Source organism: Aotus nancymaae, unplaced genomic scaffold (assembly GCF_030222135.1).
Source record: "Aotus nancymaae isolate 86718 unplaced genomic scaffold, 86718_ANA_hifiasm-v0.15.2.pri h1tg000033l, whole genome shotgun sequence".
Taxonomy (NCBI): Eukaryota; Metazoa; Chordata; class Mammalia; order Primates; family Aotidae; genus Aotus; species Aotus nancymaae.
The window spans coordinates 44,800,022-44,828,021 of NW_026988447.1; the positions used below are offsets into that span (position 1 = coordinate 44,800,022).

At 37.3% G+C, this 28,000-nt stretch overlaps 3 protein-coding genes across 3 annotated transcripts in view; 2 read left to right on the forward strand and 1 right to left on the reverse strand.

Annotated features, from left to right (window-relative positions):
- The window catches only part of BBS7 (Bardet-Biedl syndrome 7), a 50,138-nt gene extending 45,013 nt beyond the window's left edge, over window positions 1-5,125 (forward strand). Inside the window, exons 16-19 of the mRNA XM_012473064.2 lie at window positions 729-838; window positions 949-1,052; window positions 1,186-1,309; window positions 3,281-5,125. Coding sequence (XP_012328487.1) covers window positions 729-838; window positions 949-1,052; window positions 1,186-1,309; window positions 3,281-3,414 — 472 coding nt within the window. The 3' untranslated portion in view covers window positions 3,415-5,125. The remainder of the gene's footprint in view (window positions 1-728; window positions 839-948; window positions 1,053-1,185; window positions 1,310-3,280) is intronic.
- A 98-nt stretch (window positions 5,126-5,223) lies between these two features.
- Window positions 5,224-14,717, forward strand: CCNA2 (cyclin A2). The gene is made up of 8 exons (XM_012473039.3): window positions 5,224-6,139; window positions 6,904-7,147; window positions 8,435-8,547; window positions 8,748-8,971; window positions 9,953-10,160; window positions 10,591-10,704; window positions 11,329-11,462; window positions 11,821-14,717. The coding sequence occupies exons 1-8, from the start codon at window positions 5,927-5,929 to the stop codon at window positions 11,867-11,869; spliced, it is 1,299 nt and encodes a 432-aa protein (XP_012328462.2). The 5' UTR covers window positions 5,224-5,926; the 3' UTR covers window positions 11,870-14,717.
- EXOSC9 (exosome component 9) lies at window positions 12,557-27,982 on the reverse strand. Its single transcript, XM_012473038.3, has 12 exons — window positions 27,819-27,982; window positions 27,393-27,487; window positions 26,519-26,638; window positions 26,283-26,385; window positions 24,545-24,682; window positions 21,968-22,050; window positions 19,535-19,667; window positions 18,013-18,101; window positions 16,336-16,482; window positions 15,357-15,541; window positions 13,009-13,087; window positions 12,557-12,691 (listed from the first exon to the last, which is right to left on the reverse strand). The coding sequence occupies exons 1-12, from the start codon at window positions 27,882-27,884 to the stop codon at window positions 12,607-12,609; spliced, it is 1,323 nt and encodes a 440-aa protein (XP_012328461.2). The 5' UTR covers window positions 27,885-27,982; the 3' UTR covers window positions 12,557-12,606.
- Between the last annotated feature and the right edge of the window lie 18 nt (window positions 27,983-28,000).

The window sequence follows — 28,000 nt, forward strand, 5'->3', positions numbered from 1 at the left end:
TTCAGCTGCCTTTGGGCTTTTCTTGCCCACTAGCTCCAGTAAAAGTCCCAGAATTGAGTATCATTGTCAAGCTATGAACCACTGTAGTCAAGGGTATGGAAGGTACTACTCAATGCTTCCTCCTGAAGTCCCAGAAATAGATTGAGACCAATGCCACTGAAACTATATGGGCTTAAGAGGGCAAAAGAAAGAGGAGTGGTTCCCTACAGAAAAATAACGGTCCTCTGGCCATAAGCAGTGGCAGTGGATGCTGAGCATGAAAAACAGCAGATTTCACTCTTTCATATTTGATACCAGATTTCTTTTAAGAATAAAGCATATAGTCACATTGTAATTTGTGTGATTACATCAAAGAAAAACATACTTATGTAAGTAAGCAATTCTAAGTGCATTTTATATATATATATATACACACATATATATATAAGGTTGGCTATTGGAAATATTAGTAAAAAAATGAAGATAAAAGTTGTTTTAAATGAAGTTTTTATATAAATTGTCACATCTTTAGGAGGCATAGATCTTTAGTTTTACAAGTATATTCAGAAGCTGAATTAATATATTAGTAAAGGATTCATGTTTGAATTTTCTTTATATTATGATATATATACACAAAAGAAATTACAGTCAAATGAAATCTAAATACAAAGTACTAATCATAAAATATATATGTACTGGACTACTTCCTTCTACAGCTTACTCTTTTAAAAAATATATCCATTTTATAGAAAAGGAGAGGGCGTTTTTAAATCTGACAACATTTCTACTATCTCCATCCTAAAAGATGTGCTTTCTAAAGAAGCTACAAAAAGGAAAATCAACCTCAACATATCATACGGTAAACAAATAAAAAAAATATTAATTATTCCTTCTAATTTTTATTTTGTGGTGTTGTTACATTATTAATGTTTCTGATCAAAGTGATTTATCTAACTGTACTCCTTCTAGAGATAAATGAAATATCAGTCAAACACACTTTAAAGCTAATCCACCCAAAGCTGGAGTATCAGTTGCTTTTGGCTAAGAAAGTGCAATTAATTGATGCTTTAAAAGTAAGTATATGTGTCATCATGGACTGGTGGTTATTATTTTAAGTCATAGGATTTCTAAAATTATCAATACTTTAACATTATATTAGATTGAATTTTGAATATTAAGGTGCTTCTGTTTTTAATTTTAAATAAGGAATTGCAGGTTCACGAGGGAAATACGAACTTTCTGATACCAGAATATCGCTGCATTCTAGAAGAGGCAGATCACCTACAGGAAGAATACAAAAAGCAACCTGCACATCTTGAAAGACTCTATGGTTAGTGGACCATCCTAGAATACCTTGCCATATTTCTTTTCAACTGGCTATTTCCCAAGGATCATGTAAGAGAAGCTGGGCAGAAAGATACAAAGATTACATCAGTCATGATTCATGAACCAGTCATGAATCAGTCAGCAACCAATTTATTGCAGACTATTTCTGTATTTTGTCAAGCTACTTTAAATATTTTATTCTTTTACTTGATAAAATGCAAGTATATTAAGAAATAAGTATACTGTGATGAATTTATATATATGAACAAACTTGGTATAAAATGAATGTAATCTATGAACCTTTAGCACTTAGACTATATTTCACACAAATAATTATCATGTTTTGTTGCTATCGTGAAATATAAAAGTGCAGCATTCAAAATTTGTAAAGCAAAATTTAATAAGGGATTAGCGTATTCGTGCTATGTCAGTTTACAATTCAAAACCTACTTTGGTGGTGAGAAGTTGAATGCTTCACAAACTGTATTGAAACAGAGAGTAAGGGAGGTGAAGGGAGGGAAAAAAGAAGGAGTGAGGAAGGAAGGAACAGCTTAAAAAAAATTTTGTTAGCAATCCTTACATAAGACCTGTTATATAGCACACTGTTTATACTGTCTTCATAATCAGGTGAGATATTTAATTCTTACAATAGCTCTGCAAGGTAGGTGGTATTATCTTTATTTTTCATATACTTTTTATTTGTTTTTAAGATGGGGTTTCACCATGTTGGCCAGGCTGGTCTCAAACTCCTGACCTTAGGTGAGCCGCCCACCTTGGCCTCCCAAAGTGTTAGGATTACAGGTGTGAGCCACCACACCCAGCCTATTTTTCATATACTTTAACTGAAATCTGAATTTAAGGAATTTGTTGTCACCTAGCAAGTTAATGATAATGCCTGCATTAGAATCTTCTCACCCTAAAATGCATGCCTTTTATACTATGCCAAGTCTTCCATAGTCACTGTAGAGCCAACTGGTATCATTAGTGCACGCTGATCCTTAAGCCTGTCTACTGAATTTCTTATTACATATCCAGAGACTTTCTCACAAACTGTAGCTGTGTTTAATGTCTTAACCTTTATTATATGGCATGCACATGATCTCTTTTATCGTTATAATAACTTATGAGATTGGTGGTACATAACCACCATCTCTTATCACTGATTGCAAAATCCAGACAGCTTTGTAAACCGAAATTTTTTTCATAATTTGACAAAAAAATCTTGACTTAATCTGAATTAATTTAATAACAAAACCTGACTTAACCTGACATGAGGTTATATCTTTTTTATTCCACTTAGTGCAAATATTCATTCATATATTTTGTGACAGAAATAGTGCTATGTTTTGCTATTGGATGCTGCCACTCAGTCCTCTTGGGGTTAATACTATAGTATAATCCTTCCATTATCTTCTTAAAATAGGAAAAATTCTAAAATACATCTTGCATCAAGCTTTTTGGATAAAGGATTGACAGCTTGAGTTATTCCTATTTTACATAAGAGAAAACTCAAGGTGAAATGACTTGCCCAGATCTTTGAACCTAGGACTATTTGCCTTCAAGTCAAATCCCAAGAATGGTCAACATATAGGTGGAATGTTTTAATTCAGATAAAGCTGTTAAAAATAGAATCTGCCTACACTATGTCAAAATGGTCGGCTGGTGGAAAAAAGATACCACTAATTATGATGTTATATATACTGATAGCAGTTCAAAAATGGCCAGCAGTTGTCTGATTTAATAGGTTGTAATCAATTTTAAGAGGGTTATTAGGCTAATGATTTATATCTTGAAACTTGTTTTAAAGTCCCCCCAAATGAATATTTTTTAAAACATCATGCCTTTTAGATTGTGTACGGTAAGTAATAGAATTACAGGTGCTCAAAAATAGATTATCAAGCAGTTACTTTAATGAAATACTGTGTCATTAAATAGAACTAATCAGTGATGGGAAATTTACCCTTTTCTTTTATAGGCATGATCACTGATCTTTTCATAGATAAATTTAAGTTCAAAGGCACCAATGTGAAAACTAAAGTACCTCTTCTATTGGAAATTCTGGACAGTTATGACCAAAATGCATTGATTTCATTCTTTGATGCAGCATGAAATACAAATAAGGTAAAGTCCCAAAGAAGTGGTCTGTTTAAATGAAAAATGTTAAAACAGAATTAGAAGTTAACTCTGTACATACTTTAATTTCAAATGCTTTTTTATATCTAAAAATATTTGAGATATAATGGCTTTTTAAAGTAATGCTTCTATTTCTTTTGACAAATGGAACTCTTTTTTTTTTTTTTTTTGAGATGGAGTTTCGCTCTTGTTACCCAGGCTGGAGTACAACGGCGCAATCTCGGCTCACTGCAACCTCCGCCTCCTGGGTTCAAGCAATTCTCCTGCCTCAGCCTCCCGAGTAGCTGGGACTACAGGCACGTGCCACCATGCCCAGTTAATTTTTGTATTTTTAGTAGAGACGGGGTTTCACCTTGTTGACCAGGATTGTCTCGATCTCTTGACCTCGTGATCCACCCGCTTCGGCCTCCCAAAGTGCTGGGATTATAGGTGTGAGCCACCGCACCCGGCTGACAAATGGAACTTTTTAAAACTAAAAGAGTATTTTTATTTTTAAAACACGAGTGGAATGATTTAAATAGGATTTTAATGAATTTTTGGCAAGTGGCTATTTTAATTTTTAAATTGAGAACTAATATGTGGAAAATGAAAATATATTCAAATGTATTATAAGGTACAGAAACACATAAATGTATAAACTGCTTTGTAGGTTTCAGAATGTATTTTTATATATTACCTTATTTGATCTTCACAACTGTTGCATAAGTTTGTCAAATCATGTAAGAAAACTGATTCTCATTGAAATCTTGTGATTAAGAGTACATGCTAGTATTTTATAAAGCTGGAACCAGAACCAAATGCTGGTACTTGCTTTGTGGTATCCTGGTTACTATGTATGTTGTCAGCTAATGGAAAAACCTACCAATTATTTTTTCTAGGAGATAGGATTAATTTGCAACTGATTTCCCTTTTGCTTAGGAATGTTTTAGGACTCTGCTGCAGTTTGTGAAATGCTCGACCTAGCTCAGTGCTATAGATTGTAGCCAGAGAAATAAGGAGAGCTTACACAGAGTGGAGGGATCTTAACTAGACATGCTGTAACCAGACAAGCTATACAAACGTGCTACAGGTGAAGAGTGCAGAAATAGTGATGCCATCTTAGATTTTCCTACACTAGTATCTTCTAGATCTCTTTTTATCATATATGGCATTAAGGCTACAGAAGTTTTGTACATTAATCTTAATTCATATTTATTAATTTCAAGGGAATATTGTATTGAAAGGTTTTAAACTAGCAAAAAGATAATGGAAAATATGCTTTTTTTTAAAAAAACAAATTTTTTAGAAAACAGTGCTTCTTAATGATATGCTATTATACTTATTAGTTATGTGCAAGCTTTTTATATAAATATAAAAATTTGTTAAAGGAACATATAGTTAAGACGAGTTTTATTTTAACAAGGTCATATTATTTTTGCTATATTTAGAGAAACTTTACGTCTGAAAGGAACATAACTGTATCTAGGTCACTAGAATTTCATTGTTGTTGGCTGCCACAGCTTGGGGAAAAATAGATAAAAATTAATGACTATTTGAATATTTTGTAATGCATTGCTATTTATTATATATATATATATAATTATGTAGTTCAAGGTAGCATCTTAAATTAATTGCATCTTCATTAGGAAAAATAGAAAAAAAAAACAATTTCTGGTTACTGTGAATAAACACCTAAATGTTAAGATGACATTATAGTCTGCTAATTGAGTACTATATTACTATGTGAGCCCCGTGTTAAATGATTTATGGACATTATTTAATTCTAACAACCATATGACTGTAGATATTACTCCCTATTAACAGATTAAAAAAACAGAGAATTGGAGATACTGAAAAACGTGGCCCAGATTTTAAACCTTGGGAAAAAGTCAGTTAAGCTAACTAGAGATCCCAGAGCTAAAATCTAGGGCAGCCCAAATCATAGGCGCTAAAGTTTAATTCCGTTTAATTCCCTAAAAGGCTTAGGGTCAGCCTCTGGACCGCCTCGCTCCCTAGGTGGCTCAGTTTAAAGTAATCGGAAGCTCGGGCCCTGAGCCCCACTCCCCGCGCAGGCGTTCTTCCTCCCGCCCCAGCGCCAGTTCGTTTCTCTGTCCTGCCCCGCCCCTGCTCGGTTACCTTTGTGCTTCCTTCACTTGCCTGCGACCCTGTCGCCTCGAATGACGTCAAGGCCCGGGCGCTTTCATTGGTCCATTTCAATAGTCGCGGGATACTTGAACTGCAAGAACAGCCGCCGCTCCGGCGGGCTGCTAGCTATATCTCCGGGCGTCTTTGGCCCGCCACGCCCGGCAGTGCCTGCCTGCACCTTTCACAACCTCCTCGGCCCTGCGTGGTCTCGAGCTGGGTGAGTGGGCGGGCAGGTAGGCTGGCCTGGGCTGTGAGCGGCGCCTACGACTGTTCTTTGGCCGGGTCGGTGCGACCGGTCGGCTGGGCGGAGTGCACGCTGCTTGGCGCCGCAAGCTGATCCCGCCGTCGGCCCCCGGGAACAGTGATGTTGGGCAACTCCGCGCCGGAGCCTGCAGCCCGCGAGGCGGGCTCGGCGCTGCTAGCATTGCAGCAGACGGCGCTCCAAGAGGACCAGGAGAACATCAACCCGGAAAAGGCAGCGCCTATCCAGCCACCGCGGACCCGGGCCGCACTGGCGGTACTGAAGGCCAGGAACCCGCGGGGTGCATCGCAGCAGCAGAGGCCGAAGACGCGACGGGTAAAAGGATGCGGGATATCTGCAGGAGGGTGGGTCGAGCAGGTTCAGCATTGGCTTAGCAGGCAGAGGAGAGTGGCGAGAAGGCATCTCCTAGGCTTTTGGAAGGAGGCCAGGGTCTGGAGTCCACTTGGTGCTGGTGTGGGATGCCACAATAGGAATTCTTAGCATCACGATCCCGCCAACACTGTATGTATGCTGCCTTTTCTGCTCTCTATAAGGGGCATCTGCTTTACATAATAGGGTCAAACCCAAGCTCTATAACGTGTAGTCCTTGCTCAGCTCCTCGCCTTTCTCTCCACTTTTAAACCCCAGGCACTGCTGTAGGACTTTGCCCCTCTTCCTTCTCATGCTTAAGAGATGACCTCTACTTTAGAAAACGGTGTACGAAATACTTTGCTTTTGGCAAATTCCGCCATTTTAGCTAGATTTGCTCTGCTGCTCCACCCTCGGGCGACAGTGGTGAACCAACACTTTTTTGCCATGTCTTTCCTAAACTTGTCATGTATTGGCCTGCCACCCGACCCTTCTTGTGGCCTTGATTAGTTTCGTATAATTCCACCTAGTGTTAACTGTTGTTAGCCTTTGTGGGAATGCCTGTGACAAATGGGAACATCTGTTCTCTTTTTGAATACTCAAACTATTCTTTGTTCCAGAAAGTTTAATTCCTGGTAGAGTATTTAGGAGAAAAAGCAAAGGCCGACACCCATAAGAGAAAGAATGCAAAACTCTAGTAGGCTCAAAGCCAGTTATTAATTTTTTTTTAGGTTGCACCCCTTAAAGATCTTCCTGTAAATGATGAGCATGTCACCGTTCCTTCTTGGAAAGCAAACAGTAAACAGCCTGCATTCACCATTCATGTGGATGAAGCAGAAGAGGAGACTCATAAGAAGCCAGCTGAATCCCAGAAAGCAGACCGTGAAGATGTCATGGCTTTTAATTCAGCCGTTAGTTTACCTGGACCCAGAAAACCATTGGTACCTCTTGATTATCCAATGGATGGTAGTTTTGGTAAGTTTTAAGGAAATTGTTAATGAGTGATGTCTCATGTAGTCATTTTGACTACAGTGAGTTAGGTTTAATGTAACAAGGCATAGAAAGGGTGTGACTTATCTTGGATCTCACAGCTAACACCTGACCTGGTGTCCTACAAAAGGATCCTAATCCAGTACTCTTTCAGGTTCACTGCCATCATATCAATCTAATTATAATTAGATCTTAAATGCTTATTTTAATCTGATCCCATAAATGTGTCCTTGGTTTGGAGAATGAATTTGTTTTATTTAACTCACTTATATATCACTTAGAGTGTGCTATTTGAAGATGCAGTTTTAAATATTGTGATTACATAATATCTCTTGCAGTGTTATAATTTTGTTTATATAAAACCAGTCTGGTTTATCATCTGATAACAGAAAGTGACACTTTTCCTACTGCAGGTCAACAGTTGTACCATGGCTATTTGCCCTTACTCATGTATTAAAGTAGCTGCTGTAAACAGCTCTTCGAAGTTTGTATTATTTCTTTGCCCTAGGGATATTGAGTCACTGGACAGCTCACTAAATCAAATTTCATTATAGTTTTAGTTGTATTGATTGTGGGGGAGGATGAGTGAGCAGAAAAAGTCCTTTGGAAATATTTTGTGTGTTTTTATTAAAATTTTGCAAAAGTTCTGTTTGTCCATAACAAACCTAATTTCTTTTTTTTTTTTTTTTTAAAGACGGAGTTTCACCATATTAGTCAGGCTGGTCTCCTGACATCAGGTGATCCCCCTGCCTCAGCCTCCCAAAGTGCTGGGATTACAGGCATGAGCCACAGCACCCGGCAACAAACCTAATTTCTTAATAACTTGTTAATGGAGAACATTTAACTGATTCTAGCTATTGCCTAATTGGGCTTTGTATATGTCAGACTCTGGGATTTGCATTAGGGCAAATCTTAGATATTATCTCAAAACTTGGATTTTAAGTGCTCTATCCTAACAGAACCACCATGCCATCTGCTCCTTTCTCTAATGGAAGATGAATACTTTAAGATAATATATGATTCTCATTTTCCTGTTGGGGCCTACCAATGTATTTTTTTTTCCTCATTAACTAACATCAGTCCAAAGATATATGTACAGAGATACTAAGACTAGGGTAAAATATTCTACATATTTCATCATGAGAAGCTCTTTTTAGTTTGATGAAATAAGTGCTTTGCTAATACAAGATTCCTTACAAGGGCAGTCATTTTTAGCTATTAAACTAAATAGACAAATCAAACAATTTAATCATATCTTTTGAATTGTCCCAGAGTCACCACATACTATGGACATGTCAATTGTATTAGAAGATGAAAAGCCAGTGAGTGTTAATGAAGTACCAGACTACCATGAGGATATTCACACATACCTTAGGGAAATGGAGGTAAAAGTTCTCTGAATCCAGTTTGTATAATATATTTGTTAAATGTGGCTAAATGAAATTAAGAGGATAATGTTTAAGTTTTTAAACTGCTAATGAATTATTTTAATGATACACTTAAGTTTATAGCATGTAGCCTCTCTTAATTCATGGTAAAAGAATCTAATTGCAATTTTAACACTACTAAATAATTTTCTCAATAGGTTAAATGTAAACCTAAAGTGGGTTACATGAAGAAACAGCCAGACATCACTAACAGTATGAGAGCTATCCTCGTGGACTGGTTAGTTGAAGTAGGAGAAGAATATAAACTACAGAATGAGACCCTGCATTTGGCTGTGAACTACATTGACAGGTTCCTTTCTTCCATGTCCGTGCTGAGAGGAAAGCTTCAGCTTGTGGGCACTGCTGCTATGCTGTTAGCCTCGTAAGTCTACCTAGGTTTGTTTGATTAAAAGTTACCACTATCTTTTGTTTAGGGAAGAAACTGATTTTTAATGGTGACCTTTTAATATTATACCAGGCAGAGAGTCAGTGACTACTTTAGGGATGGCAGTGTGGTAGGCCTTGGAGTGGAGTAGGGTGAAACTGTTCTAATCTAGAACCCTAATTTTCCCCTATCTGGATTCCTTGAATGAACACAGACTGTCTACATTATATATAGTACACTAGATTACAAATTTTAAAACATTTTCCTTCCAATATTAGAGTACTTTCTGGCATATAAACAGTGTCTCTTTCATTAAGAAGTAAAGACCAGGCATGGTAGTTCACGCCTGTAATCCTAGCACTTTAGGAGGATGAGACGGGCGGATCACTTGAGGTTAGGAGTTTGAGACCAGCCTGGCCAACGTGGCAAAACCCCATTTCTACTGAAAATACAAAAAATTAGCCGGGCATGGTAGCACAAGCCCGTAATCTGAGCTATTAGGGAGGCTGAGGCAGGAGAATCACTTCAACCTGGGAGGTGGAGGTTGCGGTAAGCTAAGATCACGCCACTGTACTCTACCCTGGGTGACAGGAAGACTCTGTCTCAAAAAAAAGAAAAAAAGGAAAACTAAATTTAAAAATGAAAACATAAAATATGTTTTCTTAGGACTTGTATTTCCTAAATTTTCAGCTACTTGGTGAACTCTGGCATTGTTCCCATCTTGAGAAGTCTCATGCCTTTCATTTACTTCCTTTGACTGAACTGGGAAAGTATCTCAAAAGTGCCTCATTGATTTGGGCCTTTTAATTAGCATTTAGCTATCCAGTCTCTGCTAGAAATGATGATCAAGTGTCTGGAAATGCAGTTGGTGTGGGTTTTGGATTCATTCCATATATTCTGCTAATGGGATTTCAGAATTGGGATAAGGAAGCTTGCTTCTCTTTTAGGACTGATTACTTAAAACTTTTTTCATTGTAGAAAGTTTGAAGAAATATACCCCCCAGAAGTAGCAGAGTTTGTGTACATTACAGATGATACCTACACCAAGAAACAAGTTCTGAGAATGGAGCATCTAGTTTTGAAAGTCCTTACTTTTGACTTAGCTGCTCCAACAGTAAATCAGTTTCTTACCCAATACTTTCTGCATCAGCAGCCTGCAAACTGCAAAGTTGAAAGTTTAGCAATGGTGAGTTAACTTTCATTTTGAATGGCGATTCTTAGGTAATAATTAGGGGCAGGTCCTAGTTCCTTTGTACAGTAGTGGGGAAGAGATTTAGTTTTCAGAGGGAGATTGATACTGCAGTATGGAAGAAAGCCTACTGCTGGCAAAAGATAATCTATATCAGGAAAGCACTAGAACTAGAGGTATAAGGATGAAGTCTTGGGAATGGGTAGTCAGAATAGTGTTTGTTTTAAAAGTTAATAAAGGAGGGAATATACAGAATGAGGATGGAGCAAAACACTAAAATGGTGAATCTGTTTAAAGATGAGGCTGTGAAATATTTTTTCTAGGGTTGCTACAGAGCCATTATCAAAGGTAGGAAAAAATTACAAGGCAGGGACTTGAGATTTGAATTCTAGACGCTCTTGTGATCATAAAGTATTTTTTATTCCAGTTTTTGGGAGAATTAAGTTTGATAGATGCTGACCCATACCTGAAGTATTTGCCATCAGTTATTGCTGGAGCCGCCTTTCATTTAGCACTCTATACAGTCACGGGACAAAGCTGGGTATGTATTACAGTCTTCACACACCTACCTTGTAATTCAAATGCCTGTGCCAGATCAAATAATTGTCCTACAAAACTGAGGGTTGCCTAGATGTTCTTACTCGGAAAAACTTCAAATACATATACAGTTGACCCTTGAAAAACACAGGTTTGAACTGTGTGAGTCCACTTAAACACGAGCCTTTTTCCAGTCAAATGTGGATTGAGAATACAGTATTCAGGGGCTTCAAAACCCATATATATGGAAGGGTGACTACAGGACTTGAGTATGTACAGATTTGGGTATATTTGGGGAGGGTCCCAGAAGCAATCCCTCCTGTATACTGAGGGATGGTTATATACTGTTTAAGGCATGTTACCTGTTGTACAGCATCTGTTTGTTAGGTGGAAAGCTTAGTTGTAACTTGGATTGAAAAGTGAGCTTTTTTAAAAGCCTCTGATCTGTTGCTGGCAGGGAAAGCAGCAACAAATGGATTCAGAGATGGAATAGTGGCCTGAGAAAACTAGTTGGAAGAGTTAAAGCTTAGTACTGGAATATAACATAAACTTAATGCCAACTGTTAACTCTATTTGGTGTCCGTTACTAAAAGCAAAACTCACGGGTTCTCTATTCCCTTCTCTGTAGCCTGAATCATTAGTACAGAAGACTGGATATACCCTGGAAAGTCTTAAGCCTTGTCTCATGGACCTTCATCAGACCTACCTCAAAGCACCACAGCATGCACAACAGTCAATAAGAGAAAAGTACAAACATTCAAAGTAAGAATTAACTTGGATATTGAAGCTACTTTTCTAGACTATAAGTCAGAGATCTTTGACATTCTAACTTTATTCATGAATCTGCCATAGCCTCCTTGAGAATCTGTTCTCTTAACTGGTTATGTGTTCGAAGGCTGTAGTTAATGCTTTCTGCCCTGGGTTTAGGGGAGAAGGGAGAAGGAAAAAGGAAGGGGCATGGATGTGTATTTCAGGGATTAGACAATGTTTCTAAAACTATCAACTAGGTCAGACAGAAATAGCATTTTTTAGTTCCCAACATATGAACACATACATTATTCCATGATCTTCTTTACCCAGTGAATGTTTACTAAAAATGTTTTTTTCCCCCTACTTATAGGTATCATGGTGTTTCTCTCCTCAACCCACCAGAGACACTAAATCTCTAACAATGAAAGACTGCCTTTGCTTTCTAAGATGTAAATCACTCAAAGTATATGGTGTATAGTTTTTAACTTAGGTTTTTACAATCATTTCTGAATACAGAAGTTATGGCAAAGTACAAATTATGGTATCCATTACTTTTTAAATGGTTTTAATTTGTATATCTTTTGTATATGTATCTCTCTTAGATATTTGGCTAATTTTAAGTGGTTTTCTTAAAATATTAATGATGCCAGCTCTCAGGATTATAACAATAAATTGATTTGGAAAACTTTGCAAGCCAAATTTAACTTCTTCAGGATTTCACTTATAAAAGTTAATTTGGTTTACTGTAATGGAAAGTGAAAAGCCTTCCTCTAAAATTAGTTTTAGGAAAACAGACTCTCAAATTCTGACATTCATTTTCCTAAGCAACTGGATTAATTTGCTGACTTGAGCATAATCTAAGCATATGTGGAATAAATCTGTACTTACCAGTAGAGTGGAGATCCCTAGACTTTGGCTTTTTGTAAAATAAACTCAACAGAGGCTGGGAGCAGGAGAGAGGTGGGAAGCTTATGTGCAAATTTAACAGACAAGAAATGCTCCAGAAGGTTTATTGAAGCATACCATTAAAAACAAAAAACTATTTTAAAAATCCTGCTAGATTTTATAATGGATTTGTGAATAAAAAATACCCAGGATTGTTAGAATGGAATAAATATCCTTTTAATAGTTATGTACAAATATACAACTGTTAGCTTTAATTGGCAGCTCTCTTCTTTTTTCTTCTTTTCACTGGCTTTTTATTTGGTGCTTTCTCCTGTTTTACACTGGTGGTCTGTGTTCTGTGAATATAAAGTAAGAATTTACTAAGAGTATGCTTGTTAAGTTTTGGATTATTGAAATAAGAGGCATTTCTTATTTTTCCAATAGGATATAAAATGTGTCAGCTATGAGTAAAACTGGTATCCAAAGAGTTTTTCAGAATTAGATCCTAATTTTTATAAGTCACAAGGTAATTCACAGAACAGATGGATATCTGATGAAAAAGGGAAGTCTTTTTGTTTATAGTCATGTGGCAAGATGAGAGTAAAACCAGAGAGCAAACCTCTAGAAGTTTTCAGTATATGTATACATTTGAAATAAACCAGAAATTTGTTACCTTATTTTCTTTGGATTCTTGTCTGGTTCTAAAATTATCATTTCTTCTTCTTCACTATCTGAGAGTATTATGGGAGCATCTTTGTTTAAAAAAAAAAAAAAAGTTAATCTTGGAAAATTTATTTCCACATGAGTTTATTTCTGTCAGATGTTCTAAAACTTATTTATTTCCAGGGCTGGGCATGGGGTGGCTCACACTTGTAATCCCAGCACTTTGGGAGGCTGAGGCGGGTGGATCACCTGAGGTCAGGAGTAACTTATTTGCCTATAATAGAGAGCCAGCCCATGCTACTCTTTAGGTGGAGGCTTTCTTTTCTCTTTAAATCAGCTTCTTAGGGCTCTCGAGAACTCATCTGTAACACTTGTTCCTTTAAACTCTTACTTCCTATAGCTTCTTAAATGGTTTGACAATTTAGTATATGTCATCATAGGAAAGTTAGGGGGAAATCTATATATCATCTTTTGTGGAGCCAACTGAATTGTTTGCCCTACTTTATTCCTCCAGAAATAGTTCCAATTGACACTCCAAGAGATAAAAGAAGAACCCATTTCCCACATACCTTTGGCATTGCTGGTATTTTTTAACATTGCCCAAAATATAGTAACAAAAAATGCCATGTCATTAAAAAAAATTTTTTATTTGTATTTCTACCAAAACTGACCATGAAAAATATTACTGGCCATTTGTATTTTCTTTGAGAACTGCTCCACATCTTTTGCCCATTTTTCTCTTGATCATTGTAATGATATGTGAATTAACCCACATCAATTCTTTGTATTTTTAGTTTTCAATTGGTTTCTCCTGTTCTTTTCTCCATTTCTCCAATTCTTAGGTCCACCTTCATTATTTTCAGTTGAAAATATAACAGTGAAAAAATGGAAACAACTTACATCTTCAACAATAAGGGAATTGTTATATTCAGTGCTATACAAGTCTATGCAGCATTAGCTTACATCACTGCACAGAGAGTAAATAAATATCTGGAACAAGTTCTGGAAGAATAATACCAGATAGAAGTAACCACTGGGAAAGTTGAATGAGGGTCCCAATCAATGGGAATTTCTTTCCTTACCTATTTACTTGAGTAATTAAACAAAAAGCTCAGGCTCTAGTAATGTTCATAAGCAATAATTTATCTCCTTGAGAACAGAAGTATTTGCATTACATTCCTACTAAGCATATTGCCTTCAGTTTTCCCTGCCAGCCTAGTTCACAGTTCCTTAGAGGATTTCTGTTCTTACTACATATACTGGCAAGAATTTGCTTTTTTAAAAAGTAAATATAACCATACATAAAAACAGGTTCTTCAGTTTGATATAGCTTTCAGAATGCAAGAAACATCTAGGACTACCAGTATTCTAGTCACTTGTACAATTTATGTTCTAATACTGCAATGTCTGGTATAGTAGCCACTAGCCACATGTGGCTGCTTAATTTTATATTAACTAAAGTTTAAAATTCGGTTCTCAGTAACACCAGCCACATTTCAAGCATTCAACAGCCACGTGTGGCTAGTGGCTGCAATACCAGTGTAGATACTTAATGTTTCTATCATCACAGAAAGTTTTATTTAGACAGTATTATGTTATAATATGGGGTGGGCTTTTTATTTCGTCTAGAATGTACAAAAAAAGGCAGCATGCAAGAATAAGATCTTCAAGAAACTCATTCCCTTAAAATTGACTCAAATACATATACAAAATTTTTTTTTTTTTTTTTTTTTTTTTTTTTTTTTTTAGACGGAGTTTCGCTCTTGATACTCAGGCTGGAGCGCAATGGCGCGATCTCGGCTCACCGCAATCTCCGCCTCCTGGGTTCAGGCAATTCTCCTGTCTCAGCCTCCTGAGTAGCTGGGATTACAGGCACGCGCCACCGTGCCCAGCTAATTTTTTGTATTAGTAGAGACGGGGTTTCACCATGTTGACCAAGATGGTCTCGATCTCTTGACCTCGTGATCCACCCGCCTCGGCCTCCCAAAGTGCTGGGATTACAGGCTTGAGCCACCGCGCCCGGCCATTTTTTTAAATTAAAAATGTCACTAACATTTTATGCCAAAGTGTACCACTACTAGTATCATTAGAATTGCACTTAGCCACAATAATTTAGTTGAAATTTAAATCACAATATTTAGCCCCTCTAAAAAAGCAATACTTATATCCCTATATATAACTGTATTCTCCATATAGTATCCTATGTTATATATCTAGTATACATCTCTATATATAGTTAATATGCTAATACTATAGTGATATATACACACTTATTTTGTGCATTATATATAACTATATATGGTAATACTCTATATAAACTATAATAAATAGTAGTAAGTGTGCCATAGTGTCACCTACCTTGGCTTCCAATATCAGAGACTTCTATTCCAGTGTCCATCTTTATACTATCAAGAATGATAGCTTCATCACTGCCACCTTCATCATCATCTTCCTTCTCAGACTCTTCAAGATCACCCCAGGAGTTTTCTACTCCTTCTCCAATTTGGGCAGTTCCAGGAGTCCATAGCACAGGTTTAGAAACACTTAACAAGTTAAGAAAACTGAGTAACAAAACTGCTGTTTGATGGACTGTTGAAAAAGATGGTAATGAAAGTTTTCTTCCTGTAAGACTGATTCAAGTGTGCCTCAAGTTCCTAGGGGAAAAAAAACTTAGAGCCTACACTATGGATGGCTGAACAATGAAGAAGAAAAAATAACTCAGGCAAGATTTTATGGATGCAGTTAATAGTAAGAAATGTGGGGCCGGGCGCGGTGGCTCACGCCTGTAATCCCAGCGCTTTGGGAGGCCAAGGCGGGTGGATCACGAGGTCAAGAGATCGAGACCATCCTGGTCAACATGGTGAAACCCCGTCTCTACTAAAAATACAAAAAAAATTAGCTGGGCATGGTGGTGCATGCCTGTAATCCCAGCTACTCAGAAGGCTGAGGCAGGAGAATTGCCTGAACACAGGAGGTGGAGGTTGCAGTGAGCAGAGATCACACCACTGCACTCCAGCCTGGGTAACGAGAGCGAAACTCTGTCTCAAAACAAAACAAAAAAAGAAATGTGAAGAGACAGGTTCTCAACATTTTAGTTACAATACTAAATTAAAATTTGTCCTTAAAATCTGGTTTTTGCAGGATACCTGAAAAAAAGGTGAATGTTATACCATCAACATAATATTACTCACATCACTATCTTGTATTTTAAGTGTTTTTCTAACAAAGTAGTGTTTACAAAAACTTAATTTCAGTATGCACACCCTTCATATAGCCTAATATTATAATGCCAAGTGTTATGAATCTTGTTACTGCAAAAACCACCAAATAAAGATACACTTCTGAAGGAGGTTCTGCTTCAGCAATGATTTCTTCTGCTTTTTCTTCTACATCCGAAGTATCAATAGAGGCCTTTTCCATTTTAAATGCTGTGATTCTTTGATTTGCTATAGACTCTGCAAAACCAAACTTTCCACCTTCTTTCCTGTGTGGGGGGTGGGGGGGTTTAGTGGGAAGCAAGGAGGAGGAAGATTGGATAGAAGACAGGAAGGGACTATTATTTTATCATTTGGTGAAAAATACTGGAAGAGAGTTTATCTGACTAACTTAACCTCACCAATTTACTATGCCTAACAAGAGAAATAGTTACTATAATCATTTATTAAACCATGTGCCAGACCATGTGCTAGGTGCTTAAAATACTCTATTCTCTAACCATCAAATCAGCCCTACCAGATAATGTTAATATCCCATATTATAGAAGAGGACACTGAAATGCTGGGTTATATATTTTGCTCAAGATAGCACAATAAGAAGTAGACATGGGAATCTGTTTCCTTCCATTAATTTGGGTTACTAGATTCCTTTTATCCTAAGAAAATGTTAACTTTTAAAGAAAAATCTTATGTCTTCAGGCAAAGGGGCTCACACCTGTCATCCTAGTACTTTGGGAGGGAGGCCCAGGCAGGTGGATCACCTGAGGTCAAGAGTTTGAGACCAGCCTGGCCAACATGGTGAAACCCCATCTCTACTAAAAACACAAAATTAGCCAGGCATGGTGGTATGCATCTGTAGTCTGAGCTATTCAGGAGGCTGAGGCAAGAGAATCACTTGAGGCCATGAGGTGGAGGCTGCAGTGAGCCAAGATTGCACAACTGCACTATAGCCTAGGCAAAAGAGTGAGACTCTGTCTCAAAAGAAAAACAAAATCTTATGTGACTTTTCAATATAGGTTATATTTAAATTGCAGAAAATGTAATAAACAAGTCCAATCAACTTTCAAAAAACAAGTAGTATACTTGAGATTAACAAATAAGAAAAGATCAAGTGTGAAATTTATATGGTTGCCCTTGTTCAAGGAAGATCCTTAAGACAAAAAAATATATTAAAAGACCATTTAGGGCCATTTCCTGTTCCCTGTGTTGTGTCTTGGGAGTCTGGAGCAATGAAGACCTCTGTGCTCTTAGAAGGGTCCTTCCTCTTTGTTTTGGAATTCTGTACTCAACTCAGGCTTAAATTTCCATCTGTGATGCATTTTGCAATAAGTGGGTTTGATGCCAACACCTTGAAAGATACCTCTCAAAAAACAAAAGGACAAGAGTCACCAGCTCCCACACAAAGTAAAAAACATGTACCTAATTTTAGCTGTGTAATAAGGAGCTACTATCCACAAGTCACTGAATCAATAATGCCTATGTTATAAAACCCTCTCCTTCCTAAGGCACAGGAGCAAGTGGTACATACTTGTCTGGGAACCAGTTTCATTAATACTTTTATTGTATCTGTTCAAAGATGAGTAGCAATATCTGTTACGAGTTTCACTACCTTTTGGAGTTTAGGATAACATATCTATACTGTAGTATTTACACTTTTTGATGAATTAATTTTAAGTGAAATTGCCATTCTAACTCAAGTTCATGTATAATAAAGCTTGCCTATACTAAGAAAAAAATAAATAAATAAAAATTTTAAAACTAAAAATAAAAGACCATGTAGTTCTGGAAAAGTTACTTACCTAACTTTTTGGTCATTTTCCAAAGCTTTCTGTATTAGTTCTGTAATTTCTGCTACTTTCACACCAGCAATTTTACTGCATCTCAAAACCTATTTATTTATAAAAGTGAATTCTGTATTTAAAGACAATAAACCAAATGGTTTTCTCTAAAGAAACTAAAACTATGAAATTAAATTTTCTACCTTTATAATTTAAACCTGACTTTTCTAAACATGAAAATAATACAGTGTAAACACAGATTAAGGCAAGATGTGAAAGTTGTTTTAAGTTATGTAAAGGACTATCACATTAAGGGAACAGACATGAAAATTTTCTTACACAACAGTATAAAAGATACCATGAAAGAGGCCACAGATACATATATGCTTAGGGATGCAATAACTTACTTTCTTTTTGGGTAATCTACAGAAATAGGAATCTGGGTAGTAGTTGTGATGCTGGTAAAGAAATGATGATGATAACAGAAACTAACATTAATTGCACACAATATATGCTAGACACTGCAATATCTTTATATCCTTATAACAACAAAGTGTTGACAATGACATCATTCCCTATTTTACAGATAAAGAAACTGAGACTCAAAGATATAAAATCATTTGCCCAAGATCAGCTAGTATGAGGGCAGAGCTAGAATTCAAACTAAAGCAGCTTTTAATCACCTATACTATATGCTATATGGAGCTCTATTTTCTAAAAGTTTCCATGTGAATCTGATATGTAGCTGGGTTTGAGAACTACTGCCAATTATACCCAAATTCTAAAAGTAAAACTGTCTTTTTACATAATTTCTACTACTGCATGTATTTTTAAAAAATGTTTATTTTTGAGACAGATCTCATTCCATAGCCTGGGCTGGAATGCAGTGGCATGATCTCAGCTCACTCAACCTCCACCTTTTGGACTCAAGCAATCCTCCGACCTTAGCTCCCCTTGTGGCCAGGATCACAGACATGCGCCATCAAGCTCGGCTAATTTTTTTTATTCAAAAAGAATTTCGCTCTTGTTGCCCAGATTGGAGTGTAATGGTGCAATCCTGACTCACTGCAACCTCCACCTCCTGGGTTCAAGTGATTCTCCTGCCCCAGTTAATTTTGTATTTTTAGTAGTGATGGGGTTTTACCATTGTTGGTCAAGGTGGTCTTGAACTTCTGAACTCAAGTAATCCATCCGCTTGGCCTTCCAAACTGCTGGGATTACAGGCGTGAGCCACCATGCTCGGCCGTTTTTTTTTTTTTTTTAATAGGTATATAAATCTTATTCTTCCCTAGACCCTGCTTCTAGTTGGAAGGGTCAGACTCTACCAGGACAGACATGGGAGCAGCAAGGGAGGAAAGAGGAGGATACCTCATAGCCACCAGTCTACACAATGTATTTAACAGTGGCAGTACTGAAACCAGATTCTAACATATCCTAGAATCAATCATTGGAAGTATTCACATTGGATTTTTGTTAAAAGACAAGATAAAGCATCTAAAGAGAAGCAACCTATTCTTAATGGGACATTAATCAAAGCACTAACTTGATCTTTTAGTAGCATTATCCCACCACTGGATTGGATGGTACAAATCTCTCGATGTTTGTTCATGGCAATCACCAGCAAGCCATCCATCACACGTTCTTCTCGTTCATTGGGATCCACCAATAAATATGTTCTGAAATGAATGTTAAATGGACCTGAACAAATCTGAGACCAAATGCTTACCATTTCTTGGGTAACGAATTTTTTAAAAGATGGCATCAATAAAGTCAACAGAGAATAAAGGTCTGAGCCTATGGATTTGGGTCACTGAAATGGGGAAAGAGACAAGAAAATTATTCTGTTTATGAACACAAATGAATGCTAAGTAGATATCTCTTGTTATTACAATGAAATCACATTAAGTTCAGATTGGATTTACTTAAATCATATATAATCTAAACCTAATGCTATTTCTTTGATTAAATGACTTCTGGCTTATTAATAAAAACTAAGATAATATTAATTTGCTTAACTTTAAAGTTGCCCTAATGTCCTGTACTCCAAAGTTCTACTGTGTTCTGCTAATGGCTCATAAAAAAAATAGTCTATTTCTGCACTTTCCAGTACATTAGCCAATAGTCATCTGTGTTTACTGAGCCCCTGAAATGTAACCAGCCCAAACTGAGTATGTAAAATATTGGATTTCAGAGACTTAGTGGAAATAAAAGAATGTAGAGTGTCTCATGAGTAATTATTAAAATACTGATTATTAATTTATTTCATTAAAATGAAAATATTTTGTATATATTAATTAAAATATATAAACATTAACTTTTTAATGTGACTACTGGAAAATTTTTAATTACATATATGAGGCCACGCATGGTGGCTCACACTTGTAATCCCAGCACTTTGAGAGGCCAAGACTGCAGGATCACTTGAGCCCAGGAGTTCAAGACCAGCCGGGGAAACAAAGTGAGACCCTATCTCTATAAAAAATATTTTTTTGATTAGCCAGGTATGGCACACACCTGTAGTCCCAGCTACTTGGAAGGCTGAGGTGGGAGGATCAGTTGAGCTCAGAAGTTGGAGGCTGCAGTGAGCTATGATCAGATCACTGTACTCCAGCCTGGGTGAGAGTGAAACCTTGTCACAAAAAATAAACTGTTTAAAAAGTAACAAAGGCTGGGGCATGGGCATGGTGGCTCAAGCCTATAATCCCAGTACTTTGGGAGGTGGAGATGGGCTGGTCATTTGAACCCAGGAGTTTGAGATCGTCCTGGGCAATATGGTGAGATCCCATCTCTACAGAAAATAAAGAAATTAGATGTGCATGGTGTGCAACTGTGGTCCCAGCTACTCAGGAGGCTGAGGCAGGAGAATCACTTGAGCCTGGAAGGTTGAGGCTGCAATGAGCCATGATCATGCCACTGGACTCAGCCGGGGTGACAGAGGGAGACTGTCTTAAACACCTAGGCATGGTGGCTCATCCCTGTAATCCCAGCACTTTGGGAGGCTGATAACTTTTGAGCCAGATAACTTTTGAGCTCAGGAGTTCCAGACCAGTTTGGGCAATGCGGCAAAACCTCTTTTTTTTTTTTTACAGAAAATACAAAAATTAGCTGGGCATGGTGGTGCATGCCTGTAGTCCCAACTACTCCAAAGGCTGATGCTAAAGAATTGCTTGGGCCCAGAAAGCAGAGGCTGCAGTGAGCAAAAATCATGCTGCTGTGCTCCAGCCTGGGTGACACAGCCAGACCTTGATCTCAAAACAAAAAAAAAAAGAAAAAGAAAAAAGAAAATTACATATGTGGTTCACACTTTATTTCTACTCGACAATGCTGGCCTATTTTCCTCTGATGAAACTCTACACTACAATGACTAAAACTTGAAAGTTTTTCTCTAGTCCTTATGCACAACACTGTGTGAAACATCTTATTTTTATATCCCCTGTTTCTAAAGAAATTTAAGGCTCAGGTTTTCATTTGAAAGCACGATTAAATGGACCTGAAAAACTCCAAGTGTTCTGCCACAGGAGGATTTAGCAGTAAGTAAAGAAACCGCTGGAAAACTGAAGAACACTAGATTTTTTTCTGCCAGTTTGTGAATCATCCCCCCTTGTAACTCGCTTCTAGAACTATTCCATCTAATATGCTCCAAAGGCCCCTATCTTCCAATAACCCAGAGTAATTCTTACCCCACTTTCCCAAGTCAGAGCCTAGCATATAATTCTCGTAACCCCTGCACATCCTTAGGAAACATAAGACACTACCATGCCATAGTAAATGCCTAAGTTTTTAAGTACACCATGAAAACAAAAATGTTAGGAAGTATCTTCATCATAGTATGAGTTTTGTTACTTCTATTGAGAAAGCTCTTTGCCAACTAATGCGCTTACAAAGAAAGAATATTAATATTAACAGGACATTTGAATAGAGCAATAAAATTCCTAGCTGCATTTGTAATTTTGGCCCATGACAAGGTGAGGCTTACCCTTGCTGGAAAAAGGCAAAACTGACACAAATGGGCATGTGGTGGATACTTAATGGTACAGGATCACGCTCTTCAGGTGTATACTGTTTCAAAAGAAAATGTTTAAATTATAGTCACTAATTTATGAACATGCAAAAAAAAAAAAATCACCTTGCACATTAAATACTAAAATAAAACATGAAGTTCCTTTAATCCTTTGAGTACCCAAATAACTTTTATATTAATAATTACCTGTTTGATTTTGCCACTCATGTTCCTCAAACTGTGCAACTTTTTCAAAAAGCTTTTTCAAAAATATACTGACATATAATTTACATCCCATAAAATTCACTCATTTTAAGTATGTGATTCAATTTTTAGTAAATGCATACTTACGGATACATTTACAGACCCATCGCCACAATCTAGTTTTTTTAACATTTCCATTACTCCCCAAAATTCCTCTGAATCTGTCTGTAGTCCATAGGAGTTTGGTGTACTCCCACCCTAGCCCTAAGCGACCACTGATTTATCTTCTTTCTGTATCTATAAATCTGACTTTCTGAGCATTCTATATAAATGGGGGAAAAAAACTGTGATGTTTTACGCCTGGCTTCTTTCAACTTAGCATGTTTCATGCACCTTGGAGCATTTATCAGTAGTTCAGTTCTTTTCATCACTGAACAGTATTCCATTATTGGAATTTTGTCTATTCACCAGCTGGACATTTGGATTGTTTCTAGTTTCTGGCTAATAAATGATGCTATAAACATTTGCATTCAAGTCTTTGAATGAACATAATAAGCTCTTATTCCTCCTGTAGATTCTTAGGAATGAAATTACTGGAATATTTTTTTCCCCTAATTTTAAGTCATTGCAATTTGTTTTACTATTACAAGGTCAAATCTGCTGAAAGATGTACATATAAGAAAGTGTATTTCCAGCTGGACATGGTGGCTCATGCTCGAAATTCCAACACTTTGAGAGGCCAAGGTTGGAGAATCCCTTGAGCCCAGGAGTTCAAGACCAGCCTGGGCAATTTGGTGAAACTGTAGCTCTACAAAAAATACAAAAATTAGCCAGGTGGGTGGCACATGCCTGTAGTCCCTGCTACTCAGGAGACTGAGGCAAGAAGACTGCTTAAGTCTAACAGGCAAAGGTTACAGTGAGCTAAGATCACATTACTGCACCCTAGCCTGGACAAGAGTGAGACCCTGTCTCAAAAAAAAAAAAAAAAAAAGGGGAGTATTTTCTTCTTCTATTGTTATTTTTCTGAACATAGAATGTCGTCTACACTTAAAACTTAAGAAAACTGCCAAACTTTTCCAACATGGCTGTACCATTTTACATTCCCACTAGCAAAAACACCACAGTATTCTTTATTTGATTTTTCAAGTCTAGTAATCGCTACTTTTTTTTTACTTCCTTATATAAATTCCCTCCTCTAAAAGAATATTACCACTACTGTTAATAAACCTTTGTCCCTACTTCTCAGTTTTTAATGGTTCTGCTCCAGTCTACTGCCCAAAAACAAAATTATGAATCATTGCTTAAAAAATTTGGGCATCTGATGTTTTCTTTTGCAAGTTCAGGACTCAAACTATAACTACGGTGCACTTGTGTACTTTCATTACTCTAGCATGTAATTTTTTTTTTTTTTTAGAGATGGAGTGTTGCTCTGTCCCCCAGGCTGGAGTGCAGTGATGCGATCTCGGCTCACTGCAACCTCTGCCTCCAGGGTTCAAGCAATTCTCCTGCCTCTCATGTAGCTGGGACTACAGGTGCACACTGCCACACCTAGCTAATTTTTTTTGTATTTTAGTAGGAACGAGGGTTTCACCATGTTGCCCAGGCTGGTCTCAAACTCCTGAGCTAAGGCAGTCAGCCTGCCTCGGCCTCACAAAGTGCTAGGATTACAGGCATGAGCCAACTGCACCTGGCCTCTAGCATGTAATTTATATAAATCAAAACTGACATACTCAGCACAAAAGATAAAGAAAACGTAGGTCAATGGTTTTCAGAATGTGCTCCCTGGACCAGCAACATCAGTATTACCTAAGAATTCAACGTTAGAAGCACAAATTCTTAAGTCCTAGCCCTGTTTTACTTTAGGAGTAGAGTCTGGCAGTATGTTTTAACAAGCCTTCCACGTATTTCTGATGGGCTTTTGTCATCTCTTTGCTTAATGAACAAAAGTCCTGGAGACAAATATAAATCTGCTGATTCCTCAGTCCTTTTTAGCTACTGCATGCCTCTTGGAGGGTAAGCAACTCACTGGGCTGAGAGTCATGTATTTTTCACACATATGGCCCCTAAACACAAGTCAACCACTTCATCTAATGCTCAATCCAAAAGAGTCATCAATTCTATTCTGGAAAACCAGGCTAGGGTAGGTTCTTACTGACAGATGTTTCAATAGAGGAAATGTAAGAGATTTCGAGGGCAATTTTGACCATGTGCAGTTTTAATCTTATGAACAAATTTTAGAACCAACCAAGTTGCCATCTGCAACATAACTTCACTAAAAGTAAGTTGTCTGCACATTTAGGACACTCCTCATTCATTCATATCAAGGATCCTGGTCACATAAGAGCTTACCAGTGTTACTTCATCTCCTTGGACAGAGACATCAGGTCTTCGGAAGTGACATAAGGCCACGATTGCAGCAATGCTGGCAGCATCAATAATATTTCCATCATGATTTAATAAATGTAGGTCTACACGTATTTGCCAAACCTGAAAGTGAATTTTAAAAAAATGAATCCTGATTACAATCAGTGGCTATTTATCAGGAAAAGTAACATCGTGTACAAATTTTTTCTTGCTGTTAAAACAGGCAGTTATTCCTTCTAGTTTGTCAACAAAAAATACATTTTAGAAATTTTAAGCCAAACATCTAAAATAGTGTGTGAGTCATTTAACAACAGTAAAATACATACTTTAAATAAACAGAACCACTCTAACATTTAATACTAAGATTTTCCTAACCTCAAATCTAATGATACTTTTATCATGTTTGTTAACTTAAAAACCACAAACCCTAGGCCAGGCACAGTGGCTTACACCTATAATCCCAGCACTTCAGGAGGCCAAGGTGGGAGAACTGCTTGAGCCTAGGAGTTCGAGACCTGCCTGGGAAACAAAGCAAGACCTTATTTCTACAAAAAGAAAAAAATGTTTTTTAATTAGCCAGGTGGAATGGCATGCACCTGTAGTCCTAGCTATTTGAGAGGCTAAGGCAAGAGGATCCCTTAAGCCCAGGAGTTTAAAGGTTACATTGAGCTATGATGACACCACTGCACTCCTGCATGGACAAGAGTGTCACCCTATCCCTAAGAGAAAATAATAAATAAAAAATTTTTAAAAATTTTTAAAAGTTAAACTTTTAGGTTTTGTGATATTTTTAATAAGCTTACAAGTAATGCAAATAGCAAGTATTATACTTAGGTATGGAATATGGAAAGCTAAATGATTTCTGTGGAATCAAAAGCTTGTCAAAATACCTTAAGAATCAAATTCTGGCCAGGCACAGTGGCTCACCCCTGTAATCCCAGCACTTTGGGAGGCTGAGGCAGGTGGATCACTTGAGGTCTGGAGTTCAAGACCAGCCTGACCAACATGGTGAAACCCTGTCTCCACTAAAAATACGAAAATTAGCTGAACGTGGTGGCAGGTGCCTGTGGTTCCAGCTGCTCGGAGGGCTTGAACAGGGGAGGCAGAGGTTGCAGTGAGCTGAGATTGCACCACTGCAGTCCAGCCTGGGCAACAGAGGGAGACTCTGTCTCAAAAATAATAATAATAATAATAATAATAATACAATTCTAATATCCTAATGCAGCACAATTTACTGGGATTAAGATTTCCAAAGTTATCCCTGCTACTGACATGGTGTGGCCCTGTGTAAATCGATAAACCTATCAAAATGAAGGATTTCATCTGTTTTTGAGTTCTGCATGAAAGAAGAAAACTACCTGCTTCTATGAACTCATGTAGGTAACATAAGAAAATAAATGAGAGATTATATGAAAAAGCCACAAGTTCTTTAAATAAAATATTTTACACATAAATCTAAGTTACTATTTTCACCCTTTAAAGATAATGCTTTTTGTCCCTTCAGAGAGAGAGAGATGGCACAAAGTTCTAAGGGTATCACATCTGAAGTGAAGTGAATCAGTACAAAACTGACTTAACTAAAGTTCTGAGAATAAAAGCACAGATACTGGGATCCATGAATCAATAATATTCATCCTAAGATTAAGAATTTGGGGCATATTCTCCATTCCATGTGGTTTGGGGTAAAAAAAAAAAAAAAAAGAACTTTGGGCATATTCCCCACCTTTTCGCCAGCAACAACACAGAGAGATTCAGTGTCTATACACTTCGAATTTCTTAGACATCTTTCCAAGAGTCGATTCAACTTCACCAAGAGATCAGACTGCCTATAACAGGAAAATAGGAATGAGTTAATGTCATCAAATACAACACCAGGTATTAAAAAAAAAAAAAAAAAAAAAGCTCACTGCTGTGAGGTTCTCCTATGACTAAAGTAGCTTAAGAAAAAGATTTAAATACCTGCCAGGTTCAAAAGCGGGAGCGGCCATCTGAGAGAGTTCAAGGTTAAAAAAAAGAATACCTTCTGTTGCCCTATTAAGTTTTGGAGCCACAAGTTCACAGGAAACCTGTCCAAGAACTCTGAAAAGATAAAGGTACAAAGTATTAACTAAATAGATCTTCCTTCCAAAAAAAAAAAAAAAAAAACTGAAACCGATAACGGGTTTCAATCTTACTCTGAGTAATATCATACTCAGCCAAATATATCATAGGAGATAAAAATTATATATAAAGTATAATATACACAGAAATAAAACATAAATTGGTACACCTAAAAACACAAGAGAAAAAAAATTTTATTACAATGTTTACTCTTCCACAGATTATTTTAAAAATCAATGACCTTTACCTCCAAAGCAAGTATTTATTGATACAAGATGGCATGAAAACTTGAGATTTCTTAAGGGTTTTCACATGGCATGGTTCACCACTATTAACTGACCAAATAGTCCCACAACTTTAAAATGAATATCAGAAAACCTAATTTTCATGTCACTCAGGAAAAAGAGGAAAGCAGGATGTATACTTAATGACAAGACGCTCAAGATCTCTATACTAATATGAGAAACAAATTCAGTGTGACCACTACTGGTTGTCTATACGATTTGTAGAAGTCAGAAATAACTATGTGATACGTGACAGAAAACATGTTTATGATTAAAAATTTCAATAGTGATCACAAAACCAAAAAATCTTGCATAAAAAAATACTTATTTTTGTCAGCTGAACAACGAATACCGTCTAGACTTCTTAGCTGGTTTATAAACAACCGAGTCAATAGGTCTTTTTTCAAACTTTTCCCTTTTGAATGTATATCTTATTTAAATCCTGTTACCTTGTTTTTCCAAGTTCCACAATGCAACATCCGTAATCGGTTCCAAATGAGATCCTGATGTTCCTATAATCATAGGTTTGTCTGCCATCCAGCCGCTGTAAGCACAAATTCATTCATTTATTCCTTCAACAAATATTTCTTAAGCAACTACTTTTTCGGGCCCTGGGCTAAGCACTTGGAGGAAAGTGGAATCCTAACCACCCCGCCCATATAGGAAAGCGGAAACTACAGCATAGACAACTGCTGGGGTGACTGAAGCCTTGAAAAGAACCTGTCGAAAAAATAATAATAAAGCCTGAGGTACGGGGTGCACGCGCCAATAGCTCCCCTAGTTGCTCCCCCGGCCCAGGCGGGCCAGATTATGAGTTCACACCTTAGGACTCGAGCGCCCAAGCAGCGCGCAATTCCGCAAGGACCAAACCATACCTTCTTCTCTTCGATGGCACGGAGTAGGAAGCGGCGCTCGCAGTTTGAGAGTGGCGTTTCCTTCATGGTGTTGGGTCACGAGCCCCACCGGCACCAAAATCCGCGGGGAAACGGAACCTGACTCCCGAAGCGCCGCTGCTAGTCCCGCGGCGCAGGAAATTTACGTCATCGAAGCGCGGCGG